We start from the raw sequence: 23,932 nt of genomic DNA, 5'->3' as shown, positions 1-23,932 counted from the left end.
GGGGGGGGGGTGAGTCGTGAATGGTTGTCCCTTATTTTGCCACACTGAAGGTGGCAACCCTAACCACCACCTATATATAATCAAATCAATTAATCACGATTAATCGCATCTAACTTTTAGAAAGGCGAAGCTTGAATTTACGGGTATGTCCCTCTTTGGCTAATGTACTTTCAAGATGGAGGGGCAACATGGCGACCCGCATTCGAACCCCTCACCCGTATGTATTTTCAATGGCATTTTATAAACTTACGAGAATACTTTATTACTTGAAAGAAGTAAATATACATTAATGAGCACATATATTTTTGAAAGAACTAAGTGTTTTTAGCTAAGAATAAACTAAAAAAGTTACACAGTGTAGCTTTAAGGATAATTTTAGGGAAAATCTGGTCCGGATCGAAGCAGAGCGGATCGGGCGGGGAGGGAAGGAGGGAGGCGGAGTGCGGTGCATGACGGGACGCGTGTGTAATCTCCACCTCACATCCCTCCATCAGCCGCGCGCTGACCTCTGACAGCAAACACGGAAGCAGCATGGCGTCAAACAGCAGCAGCAACAGCACCACCGCACAGCAAAGACTCCGGATCATAGCCGGACATCTGCAGAAACGGCCAGAAGATGAAAACACGGGCGTCGCTGCGCAGGAGTGCAAAGCCGAGACGCCCCAACCCAACCCGAGCAGCCTGACACCGGTGCCGAAGAGGAGGTACAGTGTGTGCGAGTGAACCTGTGTGCTATATGGGGTCCAGCTTACACATACACACACATACACACACACACAACCGCTGCATTTAAACAGCGGCCGCGTTAAGGAATCCAGCGGCGTTGCATTGTATCACTGCGGGCGCGCGCTGCGCTCGGGAACTAAACAAAGTGTCCATTCACATCCCGGAGGAGGGCGCGGTGGCGCGCGATACCAACACACACTGATGATGGACACTGTCAGGTTTCCTCTCATTGTGCTCATTATATCTATCACTGGGGTTTTAATAGTCTCGAAGCGACCAAACCGGTAACGGAGAAGACGCTTGACACACAGCAGGGCTGCTGCTTCCTCCATTATAAACACGCCTCAGCCCTTAAAGCTATAGGTGACCCAAAAACAACCCCTGTCATCTACTCGGCCTCAAGTAAACGAGATTTAACAACCAGGGCATTTTCAGTTCAACCTGGAGCTGTTCCTCACACAAAGCTGGAAATATGTTGCCATATGGTGCTTTTTTTGGGGCTTGACAGCCACTGTCAGTGCTCATCCTGTAGAAAAAGTACTTTTGAGTAGGTTTTTATGAGCAACACAACGTTGTAAGTAAAACAATGAGGTTTTCCAGTTGTGTGAACTGTATCTTTAATCTCCCGAGAAGTGTTATTTGGAGAATAAATGGTTAACAGATTTCCAACTTTCCAAGCATAATGTGCTCAATGGAAGCGATTATAAAGTGTTATTTTCCTCTGGAGGTCGCAGTGTTGGCTGAAAGTCTGTGTTTGTGAGGCCTTGGGTCTGTAAAGATTGCTATCTCCTTGTTTCCTGAGTGTTCAGACATGTGCTTTTGTTGGAGGGTTGATGATGCTTCTGTAAACGGAAAGGGCGTTGGTTATTTCTGTGTGTCTGTAGTTTAAACAGCACTGGCCCGAGGCTCATCAGTTGAACTTATAGACTGAGCACTTGTTGGTGGATCTTTCTAGAGCACCTCTGTTGTCTTTCTTTAAAGGTGTTATATCTGTGACGGCTGTTATCACTTTCCTCGTGTAGGCTAGAGGATGGATTATTGGTCCTGCAGCCCATGGTTATGAATGTAAACATGAGGTGATCTCCCCATAAGTTGTGTTCTGTGTGTCAAAAGTTAGTATGGCAAACTGTGCTCTGATTGGATGAGGGCTGGGGTGGCCTGACTCTGTATTTGCTAAAGGCACTTTGCTGCCATCTAGTGCTGGACACCAGGTGAAAAAACCTTTGACCTACTGAGACCCAGCAGAAAGATTTTCTTATGTAGATTTGTTTTGGCCGGGCTGTCAATGCCGTGCTGTTTTCCCAGATCACCAGTGTTTTCTCTGACTGAACTTCTCAGTATGATCCCACACTTGCGCTCTTTGCACTTCAAGTGGCCGCGAAGGACCACAAGTGTGTGTGTGTGTGTGTGTGTGTGTGTGCCGAACTTTTGATTACTCGATGGGACACACTTACAACATGTTGTTTTTACAGCGCTTTATTTACAGTACTTGCTCTTTAAAATAAACTTCTAATAGTTCGGTTCTCTAGGTTTGTTTGCTAAAAAAAAAAGATCCATTTAGTCAGGGTTTGCTTTAGCGTTCACACTTTCATTTTTAACACCGAAACTAAAGATACAAAACAAAATGAATGAGTATAAGGTAGAGCTGCACGATTCTGGATAAATTGAGAAATCATGAATTTTTTTTTTTTTGGTTAAAATTCTGAACAGACAACTAAACAAAATAACATGTCATTTACTAGAGGTTCTGACAAAATGTTAATTGCTGCAGTCTATTTAAAATGTGTAATTAATTTAAATGAATGATTAAAAAAACAAAAAAACAGTTTACATTAATTATATTTCATTGTTTTATTTCTGGATAAATCGGCCTTAAAGGGATAGTTCACCCAAAAATGACCCCATGATTTCCTCTCCCTCAAGTCATCCTAGGTGTGTATGACATTCTTCTTTCAGACGAAATCAATCAGAGTTATATTAAAATAGTCCAGGCTAATCCAAGCTTTATAATGTCAGTAATAGTTGCTCTGTTTTTGAAGTCCATAAAAAATGCATCTGTTCGTCATATAACTGCTCCACACGGCTCTGGGGGGTTAATAAAGGCCTTCTGAAGCGAATCGGTGCGTTAGTGTAAGAGAAATATCCATTTCTCTTATGGATATTCTCGTAATTCAAGATGCGTACGTACGCGACATCTGACGAGTGTACCTGATAATGTAAGCCTTTGATCGGCAGAGGCACTTTCAACACTTTTTCCATAAATTGAATATGTAAGGTGGTCGGCCGGAGCTTAACTTTATAAAGTTTTAAATATGGATATTTCTCTTACACAAACACATTGATTCGCTTCAGAAGGCCTTTATTAACCCCCAGAGCCGTGTGGAGCAGTTATATGATGGACAGATGCATTTTTATGGACTTCAAAAACACGCAACTACTACTGCTATTATAAAGCTTGGAAGTGCCGGACACTCTGATTGTGTTCGTCTGAGAGAAGAATGTCATACACACCTAGGATGACTTGAGGATGAGTAAATAATGGGGTAAATTTCATTTTTGGGTGAACTATCCCTTTAACAGTCTCTTAACAGTCGCCACCTACCGGTGTAACAATGTCATTAATAAACTCGTTATTTGAAGCATCAAGTTACTTTCATATGGTGATTTAGTCTATTGGGTCATTCCGTGTCAACTCAACCAGAGGTCCCCGGCTAAATTCTTTTTATTATTTTGATCTTTTTTTTTTTTCTGGTGAAAGAAATGCATAAATTAGGCTTGCTGCGGTAGTCTGTGTTAGTGGTGTTCAGGGGAAACACCAGTTACATCACTTGCCGACTGGTCGTTTTGATTTTTATAGTAATAAAATCATTCAGTTCAGTTAGAGAACAGACACTACAAATAAAAACTGAACGTGTCTGCCGAAGTTCCCTAGCGCGCACAACAACAACACCTGTCAGAGTATACACCAAGAGCAGCATGTCAGATTCATAACGACTTAGTACCTAAAAAGGAGCTACTTGTTTACAAAAGGTGACTAAACAGGAAGGGTAACATTGACAGTTATTTTCGTCTGTTACGGCTCATTAGATCTAGCATTCTGCCTTCTTTGAATCAGACACAGTGTGTAAGATTACATTTATTTGGAGAGAGAGAGAGAGAGAGAGTGCGAGAGAGCGAGAGCGCGAGATACACCTGTGTGACTGCGTCTGTTCAGCGTCTCTCTTAATGAAGTTGTGGGTTTATTACTGAAAAATTCCCCATGTAACCCCATCGTTGCTGAGAAATATAATGTAGTGATCCAGTAACTTAGCTATTTTATTGCTAAAAGTCGCGGGGCGGCGTTAATAACAACTTTCTGTGCTCATGAATGTGCAGCGCGATCTCTGCTCTCTGAATGCGAGTGACGCGTGTGTGTGCACTTCAATAACCCCGTTTACATGCACACTTTTATGTCATTCTGATTGAACGATTCTTTGGACAGTTTACACAAGACTTTATCTAAACCGATCTTGTTGCTGTAAGAAACACCTCAGGCGCAGTTGAAGTAGAAAGTGCCTGGGACAAACTCTGTCAAATGAGATGGCATAGCCAGGCTATGTCTGTGTCATTATTCCAACATTATCTTCAAAACTTGTTACAAAATAAAAAGTTTTACACTTCAGAAATATGAGTGTATCCTTATGAAAGCAGTGTTAATATGCAGCATTTTCATTCGGACTTTTAAACCAATTACAGTGCTCTGTGTAAACACACCTGAAATGAAAACAGCACATTAACCGCATTAACTGCAATAACCAATACAACTTAATATTAACCATATTTTTTTTTTCTATATCGTCATAAATATTGTTATCGCAAATATTCTTGAAATATCGTGATATAATTTTGAGGCTATATCGCCCACCCCTATCGAAGGCTATAAACAAATACAGTGAATGTAATGTACGCTATGCAATATATTATGTGCAAAAAGGGGGTTTACAGTCTAAAAACCAAATTAATAATTTTGTTTTTATATTCACTAAAAATGAAAATAAAAACAAAAGCATATTAGACTATTTTTGATTACCCCATTATAATGGTCACTTTCATAAAAATATACTTACTTATAGGTGTACAATTCCACAAATGGCACATTTATTGTCCAACAACAAATATTTTTAGAAATATGTGTAATTTAGTCAGAATTATTGCGCTCTTATTCTATTGCGCTCCGTCTGTTTGGCGCGAATGTGCGTGGCGGCACTCATTCACAGAAGCCTGAATTTTAGCGGAGATTCACTTGCAGAAGCTCGTCCTCGGACATATTTGCATGACTTTCTGACATTTACAGATGGAGAATATACCTCTGAGATTTAAGTTATGCACTTGGGAAAGCACCACATTTGAAACCCATTAAACACCACAAGTATTTAGCACCAGTAGCCTATCTCTCAGAACATCTGACAGGGCAAGCTGCTTTAAACTATACGTGTTTACTATATCTTACCAGTTATTTTGAAGCCCTTAATATAAAGCGTGTGTCATGTTTAGGACAAATTGTATCATGCACTTTCCCTGCATCAGCTCACTGCGTACCCGCTATTTTTCATATGCGTTCGTATCAATCTACTGTATATCGATATAAACGGTATTGCCTCATTCCATATCGTTTCTAAAAAATATATCGATATATTGTACAAACTCAGTATACCGCCCACAGTGCTGTACCGTACCACCTACACAGTGCACACGCATTTATGGCCGCACTGTCATTCATTCACGGCCGCACTGTCATTCACGGTGTGTGTCCACTGGCGCGTTTTCAGTTCATGTCTATGGAAGCTTAACTTTCATAGGAATTCATTGAAAACACTTGCTTTGCTCTGCACCACTCCGTTATGAATGCCCGAGCGGCCGTGCGCACTTTACTTTCGGTTTAGAATTAGCGATTTAAAAGCCCCCGTCGGTGAGACCGGTATTACCGGTGTTGACACACGTCGATTAACCGGTGGGAAAATGTCCTCACATCACATCCCTGGTGTAAAGCAAGAAGAAAGCCAAAATATTAAATGTCACAGATATATATTTCCTGAGTAATCCGCTGTTTTGTAAAGGGTGGTCAAAAATGGCAGTTTTCACTTGGAGCCAAATTGCAGCGGTGTAAAAATGGCTTTAGAAAGATGGCAGCTTGGTTATTTTATTTTTACACAGAGGTTGGTAGCTCTATTAGTAACATCCTTTGACTTAAGCAATCTTTGTTGCATTATATGTCAACGGGGAACGTTCAAAAATGGGATAAAAGCACTTCTTGTGTTTTTTGTCTCAAGTTTGCATGCCCGTAACTCAAGAAGTATTAAAGGTATCTCAATATCCTTTTAGATTCTGGTTCTTAACAAACTTTCCTTTTAATATCTATATTTTAAAGGCCCTTGATCGTACATTCCCAGAGATATGGAAATCTTAATGTGGCTCCGTGAGTAAATCGGTCAATTTTAAATATTTTCAGTGGTCAAAACCCAAATGTGGGTCACTTTGCATAGAGCTGATACTTTTATTTCCATTTAAAGAGGAATCTCTGACGAACAAATAATGTTGAATAATGTTTAATGTAATTTTTTCTATCAAGTCAATAGTATAGAATACACCCATCTGAGTGCCATAAGTATTGTTTTGCAAAGGTTTGCATGGCTGTAACTCTAAAAGTATTAAAGATATCTCAATATGATTTTAGATTCTGGTTCTTAAAGTTTTTGTTGTCTTCATTGTAAAGGCCTTATATGGTTCAATTCCAGAGAAATGGAGACCTCAATGTGGCTCTGTGAGTAATCTGTGACCTCTTTCAATGGTCACAAACCAAATGTGAGTCAGGTTGCGTACACATGCATACTTTTTTCTTTTAAAGAGGAATATCTGAAGAACTAATAATGTTGAAACTAGCAATGTATCAGGTTTTTTCCATCAACACAATTGCGCGGAACATAACTGTCTGAGTACCAAAAGTATTGTTTTTTCCAAAGTTTGCATGTCTGTTACTCTTTAAGCATTAAAGATATCTCGATATGATTTTAGATTCTGGTTCTCAACAAACTTTTTCTTTATTACAAGAAGAATACATTTGAACAGCTTCTGAAGCTACCAAGAGTTGAAATACGCAGTATTGTAACTACCACATTGACATCCCAATATCTCTGGGATTAGACCATACAGGGCCTTAAAAATTGAAGAGTACAAGAGAAATGTGTCATAGGAACAAGAATCTAAAATGACATTAAGATATCTTAAACGCTTCTTGAGTTAAAAACATGTAAACTTCTGAAAATATAATTTTTTTGGGCAGAGGTATGTTTTGGTAGAGGGAAACAAGATACATCTCTAGTTTCTCTATTGTTATTTGTTCGTCAGACATTCTTCAAACACAACAAGTATCAGCTCTTTAAAAAGTGACCCACGTTTGGTTTTGACCATTGAAAATGGGTAAAATTCAACAATTTGGACATGGAGTCACATTGGGGTCACTATATCTTTGGGATTGAATCGTATAGGTCTTTGAAAATGAAGATTACAAAAGAAATGTTTATTACGAATGACCATATCAAAGGATATTAAGATACCTTTAATACTTAGGGCGTTTTCACACCTGAAAGTCCGCACCAAGGTCAGAACCAAAGTTCATGTTTTGATACATTTTATACATTTGGTTAGTTTTGGTTTGGTTTCACATAGCAATTATGCGAGCGCACTAAAGAACTTTATGACACACTTGCGTCTTTGACAAGAATGAAAGAACGGACGCATATCGTTGCCACTATTGAACAGTGCGCATTGCTAGACTATTTATTTTCGTTTCGAATTGTTTCGTTTAAAAGTGGACATTTCAAGCTTTCTATACACTAGGGATGAAACGATTACCGGTTTCACGATAAACCACGATCAAATTTAGTGACGGTTAGTAATATCGTATAAAATTTAATTATCATTAAAACCGCGTGCGATTATCACGAATGTGAAAACTCGCGGGTAAATCTTGTCCAGTCAGTCTGACACAGGCACATCGCAGCGTTGTTTTTTGAATGAGGAGAAATGGCAGAAAGCAGTGACAGCACTCTGGAGATTGTTCAGCCTCTAAAAGGACCAAATCTGAGGTGTGGTCATATTTTGGCTTTTACAAAAGTCCTGAGGGAAACTTAATCGCAGATGGTCACCCTGTCTGCAGAACATGCCAGAAGAAAGTCGCTGTAATAGGGGAACACTTCAAAACTACGAACGCAAGGCAAGTGGACTTTGACCTCAATACCAAAACTACGTCTGGGAAATAATAACGTGAAGCGAACGAACAAATTCAGACAAGACTAGGGTGACATTTAAGGGATAATAATCAGGGCTTGACATTAACAACCGCCATTTGCGGGTGTAACTTAACGTTATCTCGGCTGCACACTAGCCACTCTGGCTGTTAAACTTATTATAGTCTTCTCAAAAGCCATCTGTTATAATCGCGTTGCGCATTATAACCACTCACATGTGTTTATGAATGCGATGTCTCATAATCAGAGGCGTTCAGATTAGCCGGAGTTTTCTTCAGAGCGCGCGCCGCTCTCACTGAAATATACACTCAAAGCAGAGATAAACGTGCTATGTACGCAAGAGATTCATTCATCATACAGTGGTTGACCGTTTTTGTTCTATTTTCAGCAGCGAAAATAGTTTTAAAAAACACAGCAGAACCACAGCGCATCCATGAGCGCATCTGATATGACTGGCATAACGCTGGTGAATTTAGGGACCGTCTCTAAAGTTACACACAACATTGGTAACGTTATACACGTTTCAAACTTCAATAGCATTTGAAGTAAAACTGACTGTAAAGTGATCATATAGGTGTCAGGTATGATACACACATTTTGATATTTAATCAAATAAAATGTCAAATCATAGGGAAATATGGATATGCATTATTTCACTAGGATACTGTTTGGGCTCTTACACAAAATATGCTAGATTTAAATGCATCATTGCTGAACACTGATGAGAATATTGCTTGAGAATATATTTACAGAGATAATATTAGAGATTATATTTATGACAAATTATTATTATTTATGCATTATGCATTGTTATTGATGACGGCCATTATAAGGAAGGAAATCCCACAGAATAGAATCTAGCTTAAAAAAGTGCATAGAGCTGCTTTATTTATTTGTTGTTTGTTGATTTTCAAATATAAAACTTGTTGAAATGTTTTAAGTGTGTGCATCGGTTCTTTTTGAACACTTTCATCTAATTTGAAGAAAACCGTGATAATATTGATAACCGTGATAATTTGGGTCACTATAATCGTGATGTTAAATTTCCATACCGTTTCATCCCTACTATACACATATTCCTCATGTCTGTGAGGCTGAGTTTGGGTTTATTTATGAGACATGTTCAAGAGCAATCGTGATCGCGCCGGCGCCTCCATGTCACGATTATTGTCTGCTATAGTCTATTTGCTTCTTATTTATTAAATCCAGGAAATTGGCTGATGCAACATTGATTAAAATTAAGATACAATTTATACAAAACGAAATTCACTTTAAAGAGAGGCTTTCTACAAAACAAAACTTAATGAAGTGGTCAAAATCATTTCTGACCTTCTGTCTTCTGACATATTTGCATCTTTGCACTTTTCATAATCAATATAGCCGAGATGAAATTTAAAAATAACATTAAAATATTTAAACCTAAACAGGAACTTCCTGTAAATGCTCTGAAAGTCCGAACCATACAGAAAATGCTTTCACACTAGAAACGAACCGAACCTTTGTTCAGTTTGATCCGGATCGAGACTACCTTTTTTCGTCTGACCAAATTTCGCCTGTTTGGTCCGGACCGTGGTCTGGGGAGGTTTCACACCTGTCATTTTGATTCGGACCAAACTGAAAAGTCAGAAAATTCAGACCAAACAAGGTAGGTGTCAGAGGGCCCTTAGAGTTACAGGTACGCAAACTTTGGAAAAATACTTTTTATGGCACTCAGACGGGTGTATTCTTTGCGATTGACTTGATAGAAAAAAACTATGATAGTTTCAACATTTTGTTCTTCAGAGATTCCTCTTTAGATGGAAATAAAAGTATCAGCTCTATGCAAAGTGACCCACATTTGGGTTTTGACCACTGAAAATATTTACAATTGACCGATTTACTCACGGAGCCACATTGAGATTTCCGGGATTGAACCATCAAGGGCCTTTAAAATTAAAATATTAAAAGTAACATTTGTTAAGAACCAGAATCTAAAAGGATATTGAGATACCTTTAATATTTCTTGAGTTATAGGCATGCAAACTTGAGGGAAAAACTTTTATCCCATTTTTTTTCAACGTTCACCGTTGGCATATAATGCAACAAAGATTACTAAAGTCCAAGGATGTTACTAATAGAGCTACCAATATATGTGTAAAAATTAAATAAAGATGCTGCCATCTTTCTAAAGTCATTCCAGTAATTTGACTCCAAATCTCATGTGAAAACTAGGGATGCACGATATATCTGCAACATATCGTTATCGGCCGATAAATGATTATTTTTGATGTTATCGTTATCGGTCCAATAAGAAAATTTGACCGATATAGTCAAGCCGATAGATAATGTATTATTTCCTTCAGCTGAGACGGACGCGCTGTCCACCATGATGGGTTTGAATTGCTCTAAATATGTTTGGAATCACTTCGAAAAGGAAAATGCAGTTATGTGCAACATGTGCAGCGCAAGTCTTCTATAATCTACATAAAATGAGAATGAGAATAGAATAGGCTGTAAAAGAGCGTTGTGTTTCAGCGCGTTTGTTGAGGGAAGAGCGCGCCCACGGAGTTACACCTTCATGACGAGCACAGTCAAGTTTGCTTGTCCATTCACAGCCTTTTGTGCCATTGTAAGTTGTAATATTATATTTATTATTATTCTGTGTATGTAATATCATATAGGATGCGTTTGGTTGAGTTAATAAACGATGCAGTAAAGCACTTCATTGTACGGGTCTTTAGCTTCAGCGCGCGCGCACGGAGTTGCACCTTCATGACGAGCACAGTCAAGTTTGCTTGTGCATTCACAGCCTTTTGTGCCATTGTAAGTTGTAATATTATATTTATTATTTTGTGTATATAATCCCATACAGGGCTCCAGAGTGCGACTAAATGGTCGCATTTTGCGACTAAAATTTGAGAGTGTGCGACTGAATTTGACATCCAGTAGCACATGTGCGACCAGTAAATTTGCCTGCTGTCGGTACTGGAGAAATTAAGAAAATACACTTACTAATTATAATTGATAGACGTTATGTCTGGCAAATTCTATCTTTGTCAGCCGTTTCTATATGAGATAATATTAAACCGTGATTTGTCCGTGATGCATTTTTGCCATTCGCAATCCAGAAGAGAGAGAAAGCGAGCTCTCTCACGTGGAGCTACAGCGAACTCAACACCACAGTCAGCTTAATGAGGGACGATGGCCAAGAGAACTACACAGAAGTTTAGCTTAAACTTTAGGGATGTGCTGTGATATTAATCTAATTTTATTTTCGATTTTGGCTTCCAAGAATTATAAAAAGATGATATGAGGTAAAACTATTCCTATAGCCGTGTTCCGTCGAGCTCATCCTTCCCTTCACAGCTGCGCTGTCATTTCTCCCTAAACCTAAACTTAACGTCAGATTCAGTGATTGTTGTAAACTGCAGTCTCTACTGTTGCTAAACTGCGGGATGTGTTTGATAATAAAGAGCTATTAAATGCACAATAATCCGCGCAAGAGACGCTGTTTCCAACTTCAAGGCGGCTTATGTGTGTGTGCTGCGAAATGGACCGACTTGCACTTAATATTTTAGGCTTCGTGTGCGCGTCTAAACCATCTAATAAACAACAAATAGCCGGTGTCAAATTGACCGGATTGGAGAGTAGTTATTTTAACAGTTTATATCTTAAATGGGCGTAAATAGTTTGGAGAAATAGGAGAATATGATATTATTAGTTCTACATTCGATCGGTCTTAAAGGGGCAGCGTCTAATAAACCTGCTGACGATTGAGCCATTCATTCGAATCGAACAAAAGGCAAATAGAAAATATTCACATCTCTTGAATTAATAACTTTAGCTTTTATAAGCATTAATCTATCAATTTATACAGTGAAAACTATGAAGTGTTATTTTACATTTAATTACTTTATTAGATTTCTTTGTAGGTTTGTTCTTTACAGTAATATTAATGTTAGCAGACCTTCCGAATGCCTGCACACTGGTCCATTTACAAATAGATGTTTTATATTTTTGTTCAAACTTTGCGGTTTCTTTTGCTCTATATATTTTACTTTTCAGATTATAAAGCCATGTTAATTATGTTCTTAATTATTTTTTAATTTTTTTTATAAAAAAAAAAAAAAGTATAATAAAAAGAACCGGTAAGAATACTGTTAAAGTACCGGATCGATAAGCAGTATCGGTAAGAGTAGTAATACCATTAAAACCTTAACGATACCCATCCCTATTAGTAATACAGTGGAAATTAGTAGATTTGGTTTGCATGTTGATTTATGGTGTGCGCCCCTAAAATTTTCAGTTGGGGGCCACTGTGCTCCTAGTGAAAAAAGTTAGTCTGGAGCCCTGCCATATAGGATGCGTTTGGTTGAGTTAATTAACGATGCAATAAAGCACTTCATTGTACCGGCGCGCGCATTTCAAACAGAAATGCACAGCATTAATAACTACTGGGACTGTCCTACACTCTAAAAAAAAAAGGCTCGTAATCATAGGGGAACCTTTTTTAGTGCTATATAGCACCAATTTTGGTGCTTCAGTGGTTCTTCAGCGGTTCTTCAGAGGTGCTATATAGCACCTTAGTCAAAGAACCGGTGAAGAACCTCTGAAGAACCGCTGAAGAACCTCTGAAGAACCGCTGAAGAACCACTGAAGCACCAAAATTGGTGCTATATAGCACTAAAAAAGGTTCCCCTATGATTACGAGCCAACAACCATTTTTGGTGCAATATAGAACCTTTTTTTTTTTAGAGTGTATACATAACACTGCAATGAGAATATTTCTGTTATAAAACATAGTGAATTCTCTGGGTTTAGTTGTTTTTCAGCGCGCTGTTGTGGGAAGCGTCAACAACGCATTCTGACCAGCACAGTCAAGTTTGCTTGTGCATTCGCGTCATTTTAAGCATATGTAAGTCGTAATATTACGTTTTTGTAGTATAAACATCTGATTAAAGTCATATAGGATGTGTTTGGTTAAGTCAATAACCCGCAGTGCTTCACTGTACCGGTGATCATCTTCAGTTTCAGCACGCTCTCAAACAGGGGAAGAGCATCCACAGGAGTTATAACCCTTCACCTATGCGTGATTTTGTGCTAATATAAGTTGTAATATTATATTTATTTTGTATAAATATCTGATTGTTCTCATATATGATGCGTTTAGTTGTTAATTAAACTTCTAAGCGCTTCAGTTTATGGTTGTTCGTTCATTCTCTCCAGCTTCAGCTTCAGCGCGCTCTCAAACAGCAACATTATTCCTAATAGACTAGACTAATATTACAGATGTTTACTATTACTGTAATATTAAACATATTTTTTTTTTCAAAAACACAGAAGCATTATTTTTTATAATTAGCACTTTTATTGTTCTCGTATCATTTCCATCAACAATATGGTTTGATTAAAACCATTTCTTTATCGTCTGTGCGGAGGTTATTTCATGCACTTGCATTCTGATTCTTTATTATGCAGCCTAAGTTATGCTGTTCAATTACTTGTTTGCATTATTTAGGTATATTATTTTTATTTTTTAGACAATATAATTTTTGGTAACATTTTACAAATAAGGTCTCATTTTATTAATGCATTAACTATCATGAACAAACAGAGAGCAATAACCTTTGTTTCTTTTAGTAATAAAATGTTTGTGTTTTGTAACAGTCCATTCACAGTTGATACCTAATGTTAAAAGACAACTTTGCGTCTGAATATGTTGAGATTAACTTGAACTAAAATTAATAAATCCTGTTGAAGTATTGTTCATTCATTGTTGGTTAACTAATACTAACAAAAATTAAACCTTATTGTAAAGTGTTAAAAAAAAAAATTGGCCATAGGAGTGTAAAATTAATTTGAAACGGTAAGGAATCTCACACTGGTTCAAATAGGCTACTGTAGTGTATAGGTTTGATTTATGTTGAAGTGTTTGGTACATGGCTTTTAATGGTGAGCCTTTTGTTTTTGTAATCAGGCTCTCAGAGTTTATTAAAATTTGTATTTAGATTTATCGGCCAATATATCGGTTATCGGCTTTCAAATATTAAGAATTATCGGTATCGGCCAAAATGTTCATATCGGTGCATCCCTAGTGAAAACTTTAATTTTGACCCCCCCTTTACAAAACAGTGGATTACTCAATAAATATACATCTGTGACATTTAATAATTTAGCTTTCATCACTATTTATGTTCATCTTTCGACAGAATAAGTATTAACAAAACCAAAAAAACCAGCTGCTGACCACGGAATGACCCAGATGGATTTAGTGTGCTTTGTGCTTGGGCATCTTTCAGACCTGGGACAGTCTGATGCTTCCTGTCTGACACACTTATACTTCCAGTTGCATACACACACTCTCAAGAGGCCAAGACCGCAAGTGTGGGTATTGGGACAGGCCCTAACTTTACTTCTCCTGGTCAGCATATGGGCAGTATAAAGAGACATTTTTGAGACAATTTTATCCGACAGCCTTGCATATCTTGTGTAGTTCAATGATAAGATACTGCTGGAATTTCGGTGAGTGTGTGTTTGTTATCAAAGAGAAATGGTAGATATGTAGAAGATGTAGAGATTGTTGCCAGTAGCAGTAAGAAACATTTGCTTTTCAGCATTCTCGTGTCTTATCATGCCAGGCTTTATACTGTAGGATTGTAAAGTATTTCCTCTTGGTAGTACTAGTGTGTGCCAGATGAACAAAGTTGCTCAAAAATATAACATTCATCAAGAAAGACCTTTTGTTTCTACCTTTTTGGTCCCCTTTTTGTTCACTATAATGGCCACTGTGATTATGATATTGGCAGACGTGCAAGACAAAGGTTGCCCGTCATTGAATATACTGTGATGTTGTCAAACTGCTTGTTTCTTTCAGACAGGAGATCATGAAGTGGAATGGCTGGGGTTACAGTGACTCCAGGTTCCTGTTCAATAAAAAGGGTCAAGCAGAGTTCACAGGCAAACGGTGAGTACGATGCACCAGACACATACGAGTTACACTCCGATGTTTTCTGCACCTGTTCTGAGGAAGATCTGCAGAGTGGATTTCAGCATGATAGAAATGTGTTAAAGGGATAGTTCACCCAAAAACGAGAATTTGATGTTTTTCTGCTGACCCCCAAGGCATCCAAGATGTAGGTGTCTTCGTTTCTTCAGTAGAACACAAATGAAGATTTTTAACTCCAACCGTTGCTGTGTGTCACTCATATAATGCTTGTCAATGGGGTCTAATTCTATAACAAAAAAAAAACATGGACAGACAACTTCAAATGAAACCCCGCGGCTCGTGACGACACATTGATGTCTTAAGACACGAAACGATCGGTTTCTGAGAGAAACCCAACGGTATTTATGCAAATATTTCACCTCATATCAGACGAACGCTTCAGCTCTCCAGACTGCCATCACTTCCTGCGAGTGAGGTCAAAATTCCGGCTGGGTCATAGTCATATTTGCATAAATACAGTTTGGTTTTCCTTCAGAAACCAATATTCAGTTGTTGTTGTTGGGATGCATGTAAACCTACTGTAGGAGACTCCGAAACTAAATTTTCATCTCACACACACACACACACACACACACATGTTTGTTTTTGTGAAATGTGAGGACATTCCATAGGCGTAATGGTTTTTATACCGTACAAACCGTATTTTCTATCCCCTTACACTGCCCCTGCCCCTAAACCTAGCCCTCACACACACACACACACACACACACACACACACACACACACACACACACACACACACACACACACACACACACACACACACACACACACACACACACACACACACACACACACACTGCCCCTGCCCCTAAACCTAGCCCTCACACACACACACACACACACACACTGCCCCTGCCCCTAAACCTAGCCCTCACAGGAGACTGTGCAGTTTACTTTCTGTGAAAAAAAAAACTCATTCTCTGTGATTTATAAGCATTTTGAAAAGTGAGGACATGGGGAACGTCCTCATATTTCACCCTCTTTTTGTAATACCTGTGTCATACCCATGTCATTATACACATTTGTGTCCTGATATTTCACAAAAACATGCCCACACACACACACACACACACACACACACACACACACACACACACACACACACACACACACACACACACACACACACACACACACACACACACACACACACACACACACACACACACACACACACACACACACACACACACACACACACACACACACACACACACACACACACACACACACACACACACACACACACACAGATGATGTGCTCACACTGGCACAGAAAAGTCCTTGAAAGAGCATGTCTGTAGATTAAAACACCATTACTCCAGTCCTCATGTCACATGATCCTTCAGAAATTTTTCTCATATGATGATTTGATGCTCAGTTATTATTGGTGGTATACTTAGTGGTTATTATCATTGTTGTGGAACACATTATAAATGTTTTGTTTGATACAATATTGTTATATAATATTGTTGTACTTTGGTATATCACATGTACAGTTGGTAGGAGCGTTCAGCTCTTCTGTGGAGCTCAGTTTGTGGATGTGTGTGTGTGTGTGTGTGTGTGTGATGTGCTCATGCCATCTAGTGGCTGGAAAACTCAACACAAGGTCTGACAGAATCAGGTTAGAGAGCCTTTCAAAGATTTAATGGATTAAATACATTAGATTTATTAATTGAATAGTTTTGAGGTAATTAATGAATTAAGAAAATCATAAAAGGAAAAATAACTTTGTTTTTGTTGACAAAACTGTGTATAGTAACAGTAAAGTTGACATGATCTAGTGGTTAACCCCCACATCACATGTTGTGTATGGACTTGCATGGGCGATGCAGACTTGAGTGAACGCTTCAGTGAGCGTTTGCTGTAGATTGTGACGCATGAAAGCGTTTCTTTGCTGGTTTCAGGTATCGGTTGAGTGGGCTGATTTTACCAAGTCTGAAGGACTGGTTTGAGGGCACGTTTGGAGCCAATTTACAGCATAAATCTCCTGCCACAGTAAGTCCAGTGTGCTTCAGCCAGACTCTTGTGTGTGTGTGAGATTGTGTGTATAATATATGCCATGTGTGTGTCGTCCTCAAGCCCACTCTGAATTTGAGTGCAGTCACGCCTCCTAACCTGAACGAGCCCTTCATGGAGGATCTGAAAGCAGCGGGTGTGTCCGCGTCACATGATCCGGAGGACCGGGTTTTCCGAGCGCATGGTAAAGAACCTTGTGCCTGGCAGAAACTAGATTTAGCAAATTTCCAAGCATGCATAAGAATTTTGCCATGTTTTACCTCACATTTCACTCATGGGAAATTTCATAAAGAAAGTCAGCTTACTTTAATATACATTTTTTGATAAAAAAAAATGTAATGGTCCTAAAATAGTTTTTATTTAACTTTTATTATGGTATGAATTTAGTTTATTATTAGTTTATTATTAATATACATTTCTTGATAAAATGTGATGATGCAAAAAACCTATTTTTGGATAATTTTATCCTATTTTTATTTTTTTATTTTTTTGCATCTTCACGTTTTATCAAGCAATGTATATTAATAATAAACTAATAATAATAATAATAAAATAATAAACTAAAATCATACCATAATAAAAGTTAAATAAAACCTATTTTAGGACCATTATATTTTTTTATTTAACGATATTTATTGTATGATGTTAATTTAATATTATTAGTTTATTATTAATATAAATTGCTTGATAAAATGTGATGCAAAAAAATATAATGCTCCTAAAATAGGTTTTATTTAACTTATTATATATTTATATAATCATTTATTATTTTACGTTTTCTTTTGATTTAGGGTTTAAATAAAATCATTCTTTTTTTTTTTTTAAATCACAATTTCCCAAAAGGGAGTTTGTAACATTGTGATAAATACATTTTAGAAAGGTGTATGATTTTTATTTTAATATAATTAATTTAAATTTGATCAAAACACATTACTCTTATATATGAAAATTAGTAATTTAATATATTAATCGTTATACAGAAGTCTCTTCTGCTCACCAAAGCTATATTTATTTGATTAAAAAAATACAGCATACATTATGAAATATTATACCATTTTAAAATAACAGTTTTCTCTGAATATATGTTAAAAGTGTGATGTATTCCAGTGATCAAAGCTGAATTTATCACCATTACTCCAGTCTTCAGTGTCACATGATCCTTCACAAATCATTCTCATATGATGCTCAAGAAACATTTCTGAATATTATCACAGTTCTGCTGCTTCATATTTGTGTGGAAACCATGATTTGTTTGTTTTTAGCAACATTATAAATGGCTTTACTACAACTTTTGATCGATTTAAAATGTCCTTGCTCAATAAAAGTAGTAATTTCTCACCCCAAACTGGTATATTTATTGAGAGGTTAGACCATTACTTCTAATAAATCTCGCATGGTACCTCAAGTAAATCAGTTAGATCATGTGTTGGTATCACATGACCGCTTCAGATGGAGTTAGCTGGGTGTTTATGTCCGTCTTCTCTCCTTCTCTTCCTCAGGTCACTGCCTGCATGAGATCTTTGCCCTGCGCGAGGGGAGGATCGGACGCGTGCCCGACATGGTGCTTTGGCCGAGTGAGTGACTGCAAAGGGTTCAGTGCCTCCGTTAGCTAATTAATATTCATGAGCTGCTGCTTTAATTAGAGGGAAAGGGGCGTTGCCATCCAGTGATGCTCTGGCTGCTCTCTGATTGGTGGGTTCCTGACAGGACCCATTCCAGCGTCTCTGATTAACGGCTGAGCTTTCATTAGGAGAAAACCCAAGCGGCCAGCAAATCATGTGCCTCCTCGATACACTCCTCCGCCCAGAGCCTTCCCTCCGCCCAGAGCCTTCCCTCCACCCAGAGCCTTCCCTCCACCCAGAGCCTTCCCTCCGCCCAGAGCCTTCCCTCCGCCCAGAGCCTTCCCTCCGCCCAGAGCCTTCCCTCCGCCCAGAGCCTTCCCTCCACCCAGAGCCTTCCCTCCGCCCAGAGCCTTCCCTCCACCCAGAGCCTTCCCTCCGCCCAGAGCCTTCCCTCCGCCCAGAGCCTTCCCTCCCCCCAGAGCCTTCCCTCCACCCAGAGCCTTCCCTCCGCCCAGAGCCTTCCCTCCGCCCGGAGCCTTCCCTCCGCCCAGAGCCTTCCCTCCGCCCAGAGCCTTCCCTCCGCCCAGAGCCTTCCCTCCACCCAGAGCCTTCCCTCCGCCCAGAGCCTTCCCTCCACCCAGAGCCTTCCCTCCGCCCAGAGCCTTCCCTCCGCCCGGTCATCCAGGGTTCACCCTCAGTAGATTATCCTGTCACCGTCGCAGCCTCGCTTTCATAATCTTGAAGAAAAGTCACTTTCTCTGCCCCTGAAATGACTTGTATTCACTTTTACTAAGAACTTTTTGACGGAGAGTGGTTTTTTTTCTTCTAATCTATAGGATATTGAGACGCATATAAAGACTTTTGTAATGTTATAATCCTTCCCTCAGGGCATTTTGACGCAAAGCTCATTTAAAAAAAAAAATTTAACAATTGAGTGTTCATCGGAGTGGTCCAAGACCCTATGATGACTTTTTTTGTTGCACTTGAACCATGAAAATTGACTGGATTTGAAGAGTTTTGTGCTTGAAATTTAAAAAAGTAACAAATCCTTCCCTCATGAATCAATTTGACCCCCATAGGAATGAGAGGAATACACATCGAAAAACCTAAAAATGCTCAAAATACGAACCTAAAAATGCTTAAGAGAAGCAACTTAGGACCCAGCGGAACAGCTCATTTGCTCCATCTAGTGGCAAGAGTCATGAAATATCATCTTACATTCTTTTTTTTCCCAATGTCAGAAATTTTGAGCTGAATTAAAAGGGTTATGCATGAGTTATTATGATTTTAAGTTGAAAGAATGTGCTTAAATTATTATTTATTTATAAAATCTAGTCATTTAAAGGTAGATGCATTAAAAATTAACAAAAAATCTCCCAAAAAATATTATCGAAATGAAATCAGCTAAAGTATATTATAAGTATTATTTTAGGGCTTCGGGTCATATTGACCCGCGAGGGAAGGATTTGTTACGAAGTGTGAGTGAAGGATGAGGGTTAAACCAAATGCTGTTCTTTTGAACTTTCTGTTCATCAAATAATCCTGAGGAAACCCTTTGAATGATGGTTTAAGCGTAAGGGTTGTTTGGTCTGAATAACTGGAGTGTATGATGATGATGACGACGATGATGATGACGACGATGATGATGATGATGATGATGATGATGATGATGATGATGATGATGATGATGATGATGATGTCATGTTGGCAGGCTGTCACAGTGATGTGGAGAAGATCGTGGAACTGGCCTGCAAACACAACGTCTGCTTGATGCCCTACGGAGGTGAGTACCTTCATGAAGAGAACCCTGATCTCCAGCTCCAGGAGAGCCTCCACATGTTTCTCTGATGGACACACACACTCAGACACACACACACACACACACACACACACACACACACACACACACACACACACACACACACACACACACACACACTCAGACACACACACACACACACACACACACACACACACACACACACACACAGACTCACACTCAGACACACTCATACACACTCAGACACACACACTCAGACACACACACACAGACTCACACTCAGACACACTCATACACACTCAGACACACACACTCAGACACACACACACACAGACTCACACACAGACACACACAGACACACACAGACACACACAGACACACACAGACACACACAGACACACACAGACACACACACACACACACTCAAACAGAAACACACAGACACTCACACACACACACACACTCAAACAGAAACACACAGACACTCACACACACACACACACACACACACACACACACACACACACACACACACACACACACACACACACACACACACACACACACACACACACACACACACACACACACACACACACACACACACTCAAACAGAAACACACAGATTCACACTCACCCAGACAGACTCACACTTGTACACACTCACACTTGTACACACTCACACTTGTACACACTCACACTTGTACACACTCATACACATTACACACTCAGACAGACACACACAGATTCAAATACACACACACACACACACACACACACACACACACACACACACACACACACACACACACACACACACACACACAGACACACACACACAGACACACACACACAGACTTAAACTTATACACACTCATACACACTCACAGACACACACAGACACTCACACACTCATACAGACACACACAGACACACAGATTCACAATCATACACACTCAGACAGACACACAGATTCACACTCATACACACTCACACAGACAGACTCACACTCATTCACACTCATACAGACACACAGACTCACACTCATACACACTCATACAGACACAGACTCACACTCATACACACTCAGACAGACACACACAGATTCACACTCATACACACTCAGACAGACACACACAGACTCACACTCATACACACTCAGACAGACACACACAGATTCACACCCATACACACTCAGACAGACACACACAGATTCACACTCATACACACTCACACAGACACACACAGATTCAAACTCATACACACTCACACAGACAGACTCACACTCATACACACTCAGACAGACACACACAGACTCACACTCATACACACTCAGACAGACACACACAGATTCACACTCATACACACTCACACAGACTCACACTCATACACACTCATACACACTCAGACAGACACACACAGATTCACACTCAGACAGACACACACAGACTCACACTCATACACACTCACACAGACTCACACTCATACACACTCAGACAGACACACACAGATTCACACTCATACACACTCAGACAGACACACACAGACTCACACTCATACACACTCACACAGACTCACACTCATACACACTCAGACAGACACACACAGATTCACACTCATACACACTCACACAGACTCACACTCATACACACTCAGACAGACACACACAGATTCACACTCATACACACTCACATCGAGACACATACACACTCACACACTCATACACACATACACACTCACACACTCAGACACACAGACTCATACACACACACAGATTCACACTCATACACGCATACAGACTCTCACACACACACACACAGATTCACACTCATACACGCACTCACTGTTTCTCTAATGAGACACAGCCAGTTTAGAGGTTCTCTGGGAAGTCTTACACTGTTACACTTACACTTATGTTTGGTGTGTTTCTCTCTTCCTCTGCACTTTCTTGCTGTTTTATTCACTTTCCCTAAAGTTTTAAACACAATGGAATGGAAATAGCATAAATTAGATGACAAATAGAGCATTGTCTCTTTAAGTTACATCGGTAGCACTTTATTTTACAGTCCCGTTCCCCATCTACACACTATATACTTATTACAGTAATTACAATAACTGGGTAACTCACCCTGAACCTACACCTGAGACACACCGCAGGTCCCTTAGGGCGTGTCCGAATCCACTTTTGCTCGTTTATCGACGTCCCTGTGTGTGTGTGTGTGTGTGTGTGTGTGTGTGTGTGTGTGTGTGTGTGTGTGTGTGTGTGTGTGTGATAATCCGAGTGTACGTGTGTTGTGCACCGCCTATAGGCTCATATCTCTAACACACCCTTTAAATAACACACAAAATATAACATATATTCACACAGAAAACAGCTGCTTTAAATTGTAATAATATTTCACTATTTTACTGATAACATTCTCAGTATTTTTGATCAAATAAATGCAGATTTGGTGAGAATAAGAGAATTGCAAAAACAATAAAAAATCTTACCGACCCCAAACTTTTGCATAGTAGTGTAGTTCATCTAATAATTTTAACAAAGTATTCAGAACCTAAATCCATTAAATACTTTTTTATTATTCTTAAATTGTGCTTTAGCTGTCTAAATGTGATTTGCAATGTCTGAAAATTAGTGTTTTAACAGAATATAGTGCATATAATTTAATTATTCCCATTTTATTTCAATCATTGTGGTATTCTTATTTCAACATTTTATATGTGTACATATTTCTAATCATAAAAAAGTTGTAAAATTGTGTGAAGTGGTTTTGACATTTGAGGAGAACTGATGCTCTGTAGTGTGGAAGCTCGTTTCCGCCACAGAATACTAATTAAAAAGGGAATTGTGACTTTTTTTCTCACAATTCTGACTTATTTTTTTCAGAATTACGTGAAATAAACTCACAGTTGTGAGTTATAAAGTCAGAATTGAGAGATTAAAAGCTTTCATACTCTAGAGTATCTGTTCTCCAGATCCTTTTATTAAATATTAAGCCAATCTCTCTCTCTCTCTCTCTCTCTCTCTCTCTCTCTCTCTCTCTCTCTCTCTCTCTCTCTCTCTCTCTCTCTCTCTCGCTCTCTCTCTCTCTCTCTCGCTCTCTCTCTCTCGCTCTCTCTCTCTCGCTCTCTCTCTCTCGCTCTCTCTCTCTCGCTCTCTCTCGCTCTCTCTCGCTCTCTCTCGCTCTCTCTCGCTCTCTCTCGCTCTCTCTCGCTCTCTCTCGCTCTCTCTCGCTCTCTCTCGCTCTCTCTCGCTCTCTCTCGCTCTCTCTCTCTCTCTCTCTCTCTCTCTCTCTCTCTCTCTCGCTCTCTCTCGCTCTCTCTCGCTCTCTCTCTCTCTCTCTCTCAGGTGGCACGAGTGTGTCCAGTGCTCTTGAGTGCCCTCATGAGGAGACTCGCTCCATTGTTTCCTTAGACACGTCTCAGATGGTGAGCGTTTGCACTAACACATGCTTTCATACAGGTGTGACACACACACACACACACTCATTCAGCACCTGTGTGTGTGTGTTTATGGTGTATATATTACATGTACATGCATTCAGAGCGCTCTCTGGACTGTCTACCTGTC

The 23,932-nt window shown here is 39.3% G+C and overlaps 1 protein-coding gene across 1 annotated transcript in view; it reads left to right on the top strand.

The window, feature by feature from the left end:
• Positions 1 to 418: 418 nt before the first annotated feature.
• The window catches only part of agps (alkylglycerone phosphate synthase), a 70,743-nt gene continuing 47,229 nt past the window's right edge, over positions 419 to 23,932 (top strand). The window contains 8 exon segments of the mRNA XM_079822452.1: positions 419 to 493; positions 495 to 704; positions 14,866 to 14,955; positions 16,908 to 16,998; positions 17,083 to 17,203; positions 18,519 to 18,593; positions 20,293 to 20,364; positions 23,711 to 23,790. Coding sequence (XP_079678578.1) covers positions 450 to 493; positions 495 to 704; positions 14,866 to 14,955; positions 16,908 to 16,998; positions 17,083 to 17,203; positions 18,519 to 18,593; positions 20,293 to 20,364; positions 23,711 to 23,790 — 783 coding nt within the window. The 5' untranslated portion in view covers positions 419 to 449.

This window comes from Gobio gobio (assembly GCF_949357685.1).
Source record: "Gobio gobio genome assembly, chromosome: 7".
Lineage (NCBI taxonomy): Eukaryota > Metazoa > Chordata > Actinopteri > Cypriniformes > Gobionidae > Gobio > Gobio gobio.
Note: the sequence above shows the minus strand (reverse complement) of the source record. Positions and strands in the feature narration are given on the sequence as shown.